At 53.7% G+C, this 4,501-nt stretch overlaps 1 protein-coding gene across 1 annotated transcript in view; it reads right to left on the minus strand.

The window, feature by feature from the left end:
* Nucleotides 1-2,643: 2,643 nt before the first annotated feature.
* The window catches only part of Pttg1 (pituitary tumor-transforming 1), a 31,742-nt gene continuing 29,884 nt past the window's right edge, over nucleotides 2,644-4,501 (minus strand). The window contains exon 4 of the mRNA XM_013028629.1: nucleotides 2,644-2,742. Coding sequence (XP_012884083.1) covers nucleotides 2,644-2,742 — 99 coding nt within the window. The remainder of the gene's footprint in view (nucleotides 2,743-4,501) is intronic.

Consider the following 4,501-nt stretch of genomic DNA (forward strand, 5'->3'; position numbering starts at 1 on the left):
TCCAAGAGACCTTGATCTCCAATAAACTACCAGAAAACCAGAAGTGGCGCTGTGGCTCAAGCAGGAGAGCGCTTGCCTTGAGCTGAAGAGCTGAGGGACAGTGCCCAAGCCCAGAGTTCAAGACCCATGACTGACAAACATTTTTTAAAAAGCCTGGGTTTGGGACTCACCCACATCCCATCGAAATACCCACTGGGGAAAGAAAAAGAAATCCATTCGTAGTATCCCCACCTCCCAGATAAGCTCACGGAGGCTTCAAGAATGAGTGCGATTCCAATCCCCAGCCCACTCCACCAGCAGCCAGGACAGCAGCTCTTTGGGAAGCAGAAGGGTTGTGTTTCCAGAATATTCCTGTGTCATGAAGACCTAGGGACCTGGGCCCGGCCCTGTGGAGGGAGGGCTCCGGCAGACAGTGCAAAGGACAAACAAGTTCACTCATCTCCGCCCTAGCTGGGGCTGGTCCGGCCTCAGTCACCCAACCTGACCTCCTCTTCTTGAATTAGAATCTCCCCTTAAAACCCGGGCAGCCACGGAGGTGCCCGCCAGGGGGCGCACTTCAGGACAATTAGCACACGAAACACGGTTAAACATGGCTCAACTTGGGCCTGGGCATGGCACCAAAACATACAGCCTGGGCGGGGGGGGCTGCTCATGCCCAGCGTGGGGGGAGGGGCGCTCTGGATACGTTGAGGCACAAGCATTCTATTCCTGGAACGTGGGACATAATTAGCGGGGCTCAGACCTTCTGGAACCCTCCACCATGCCTCCCTGCGACTTTCTGATTTCCCCCAAGCGACTCATTAAAACCTGCCCGGAAGTGAAGACAGCTGGTGATGTCACCCACATGAAGAAGAACTCAACAGCACCAGTGAGAAGAGCACAGAGCGCTGTCTGTACCCCGGGGGCGTGGGGGGGCTGTGGAAAGCCACCCCCAGGCTCCTGGGCCCACTCTGGGATTCCACACGCCCTAGCATCCTGTCCCCGCTTGCCTGGCCCCGCACGGGCCCACAGGGCCTGGTCCTTAACATGCAACCCGCATGGCCACCCACCACGCATGCGTCTGCCCTTGCAGCCTTTTGGTTTTGTGTTCTCAATTCAATTCAGAACCAAGTCACCTTGGCCCTTGCACCTGGCATCCGGCCCTGGAGATGGTGATCGTGAGGATTGCACGGTGCAGCTTTATTCGTATTTGTGGAACAAAGGCCAAGGGGCCCCCCAGAGACCTGGGGTCAGCAGTGTCTCTGCTTTCCAAGCTGAAAGGAACGAGCCATCCAACACCAGTGCTGAGCAGCAAGGAGACGCAGCCGGGGGGGAAAGAATGGCGGGCTGCTACTCACCCCCTCTGCAAAGCCAGGGTGAAGGGAGATGGTAGTTTCCAGACATTTAAACTTTCTTTCATCCAAACCCCGGGGAACGAGGCACTGGCGTGACTCACGGCTGAGATCTCAAGATGGAGGTTCAAAGCCGGCTGGGGCAGAAAAGGCCATGAGACTCTTACTCTTGAATGAACCAGCAAAAAGCCAGAAGTGGAGCTGTAGCTCAACTGCTAGAGCGCTAGCCTTGAGGGGAAAAAAAACTCACCCTCGGGGACATGTCCAGGCTTTGAGTTCAAGCCCCAAGACTGGCTAATGCCCATGCGCACACATGCAAGAACAAGGCAGGTATAGTGATATACCTATAACCCCAGCTCCGTGGCCAGTGTAAAGAGAACAATTACAGTCTGGGAGCATCACGCCACCTTATCTGTTCAAAAATGAATAAAGCAAAAAGAGCTGGGGGTGTAGCTCAAGATCCAGCCTAGCAAGCTCAGGGCCCTGAGTTCAAATCCAGTAGTGCAAGAAAGCTGTTTCCAGATACACCAGGAAAACAGACTGCCCAGGGAATGACACACTCACACACACACACACACACACACACACACACACACACACCAATAGGGCCTTCAGCAGCGTAGCCCTTGCAGTAATTCTGCTTAGCGTTTGACCCCCAGGGCTGCCCTTATTTTCCTTCCTCTTTCCACAGAGTCTTAGTTTCTGATTGCACATAATGAGAAATGATTTTTTTAATCGTTTCCACGCTGCCCATAAACTCCAGGCTCTTCCCACCCCCCAAAATCCATCAATATCCGGGAGCTGACAAAGAAGCAGGGTAGACTGTGGCGTGTTCTGATCTCCGGGTGGTTCTGGGTTTTGGTTTTTTTGTTTTTTTCTGTTGCGGGGCTTGAACTCTGGGCCCGGGCGCTGTCCCTGAGCTCTTCAGCTCCTGGCGAGCGCTCTACCACTGAGCCACAGCGCCATTCCCTGTTTTCTAGTGATTTATTAGAGATAAGACTCTCACAGACTTTCCTGCCCGGGCTGGCTTTGAACCACGATCCTCAGATCTCAGCCTCCCGAGTAGGTAGGATGACAGGCGTGAGCCACGGGCGCCCGGCTGGTTCTGGATTTTTTGTGAGCTGATCTATGACCCTGGCGTGGGGCCTTCCTCACGCATTCTGCCCAGCATCACGGACGGGGTGTGAAATTGATTGTGAACATGGGGGAGGGGGAGGGTTTATCATCCCCTCACCACCACCACCCCGCCCCCGCCCCTGCCCAAGCCCACTGCAGGGCCCACCCCCATTTCCAGAAAGACAATACTGAGTGACTATCCATGAGCACTGAAGAGGGTCTCACAGCTGACATCCACAAAGGCCCGCCTCTCCTTCACCCAATCAGCGAACGGCACGCAGGGCTGCTCCAGGGACTATGGGTGGGACACTGGGCAGAGACATGAGGTCCTCACGTGGCCCTCGGGGGAGCCGGTCCCCTGCCCTGCAAAAACTCACCCTCACCATGGGGCAAACACACCAGCAGCCCAGAGCCCCCCTCTCTCGGACCACAACCAGCCTATCAGCACCTGCCTTTATGACTCCCACACTGAGGATCTAGGACCTAGACCGGGTCGCCACAAGACCCTCCAAAAGTCACCACAAGGGTCCTGAGCAGCTTTGTCTAACTAGACGTGGGGAGACACCTCGAAGGACCCCGTCTTCTGCCAGCAGGTACCTACAAGTCCTCAAGACTCCATCTCCAAAGAAGCCAGCAAAAAGCCAGGCTGGAGGCATGACTCAGGTGGTAGAGCACCAGGCAAGCTGAGCAAGAGAAAGTGATCCCAAGTTCAAACTTGCTACTGGCACGCACACATGTGCACACACACACAGTAGGAAAGTTCCTTCATAGATCTACCCTGTGAGCCAGCTTTTCCAATTCTAGACGTGCATCCAAAAGAAAGTACATAAAATTAACATGCCAAAGAGATACCCAGCCAGCCCACGTTCAGTGGGGCACTATTTACAACACTGAAATGCACCATCAGACAAGGTGCCCATAGACAAATTGAATGGATAAACAACGTGGGCTGGGCACCAGTGGCTCATGCCTGTCATCCCAGCCAGGCAAGAGGCTGAGATCTGAGGTTCAGGGTTCAAAACCAGCCCAGGCAGGAAATCATGAGGTAAGCTGGTCTCAGAGACACAAATGGCGCCTGTTGGCTCTCCTCGGTGGAAACTAGATCTAAAATACACAGGGACGTGATCAGTGACACAGGGCTGCAGGCTTTCACACCCGGGGAGACAGGACACTCGTGAGAGCATCACAAAGGCGCAGGCCTCCGCACCTCCATCATACAAAATAATATGTACCGAAATGAACTCCAGGAAATGGAAGCAACAGGATTTTTGGCCCCACTGCTGTTTTTTTTTTTCTTTTTCATTTTGTTATCTGTCTTCGGGAAGGTAAGGGACGGGCACAGAAATGGAGGGACAAAGGGTGAACAAATGCAGCAGTGGCTCACACCTGTCATCCTAGCTACTCAGGAGGCTGAGCTCTGAGGATCGCGGTTCAAAGCCAGCCCAGACAGGAAAAGTCCGTGAGACTCTTATCTCCAATAAACCAGTAGAAAACCAGAAGTGGCGCTGTGGCTCAAGTGGTAGAGCGCTTGCCTTGAGCTGAAGAGCTGAGGGACAGTGCCCAGGCCCAGAGTTCAAGCCCCATGTCCGATTTAAAAAAATAAACAAACTGATCAAATGCAGCAGTGATGCTCACCGCGCACGGGGAGGAACATGAACTCCACAGCTGGTGGGGGTGGGGAGAGAGCCAGGGAAGGGACAACGCTGTCCAAACAGAAATGTGCCCTATACCTGACCTAAGTGACCGTAACCCTCTGCACATCACCTTCAGAATAACAATCAAATCTTTAAAAGAAAAAACACCAAAAAAAAAACCTGGAAGTGGAGCTATGCCCTAAGTGTTAGCATGCTAGCTTTGCACCCAGGCCCTGAGTTCAAGCCCCAGGATATATACACGCATGGGGGGGGAGAGAAGAGAGAGGAGACAGAGAGAGGAAGGAAAGAGAGAGGGGAGAGGGGAGGGAAGGAGAGAGAGGAAAGAGAAGAAAGAGAGGAGAGGAGAGAGAAGAGAGAGAGAAGAGAGAGAGGAGAGAGGGGAGGGAGGAAGGAAAGGGG

This window comes from Dipodomys ordii, unplaced genomic scaffold (genome assembly GCF_000151885.1).
Source record: "Dipodomys ordii isolate 6190 unplaced genomic scaffold, Dord_2.0 Scaffold112, whole genome shotgun sequence".
NCBI classification, from domain to species: domain Eukaryota; kingdom Metazoa; phylum Chordata; class Mammalia; order Rodentia; family Heteromyidae; genus Dipodomys; species Dipodomys ordii.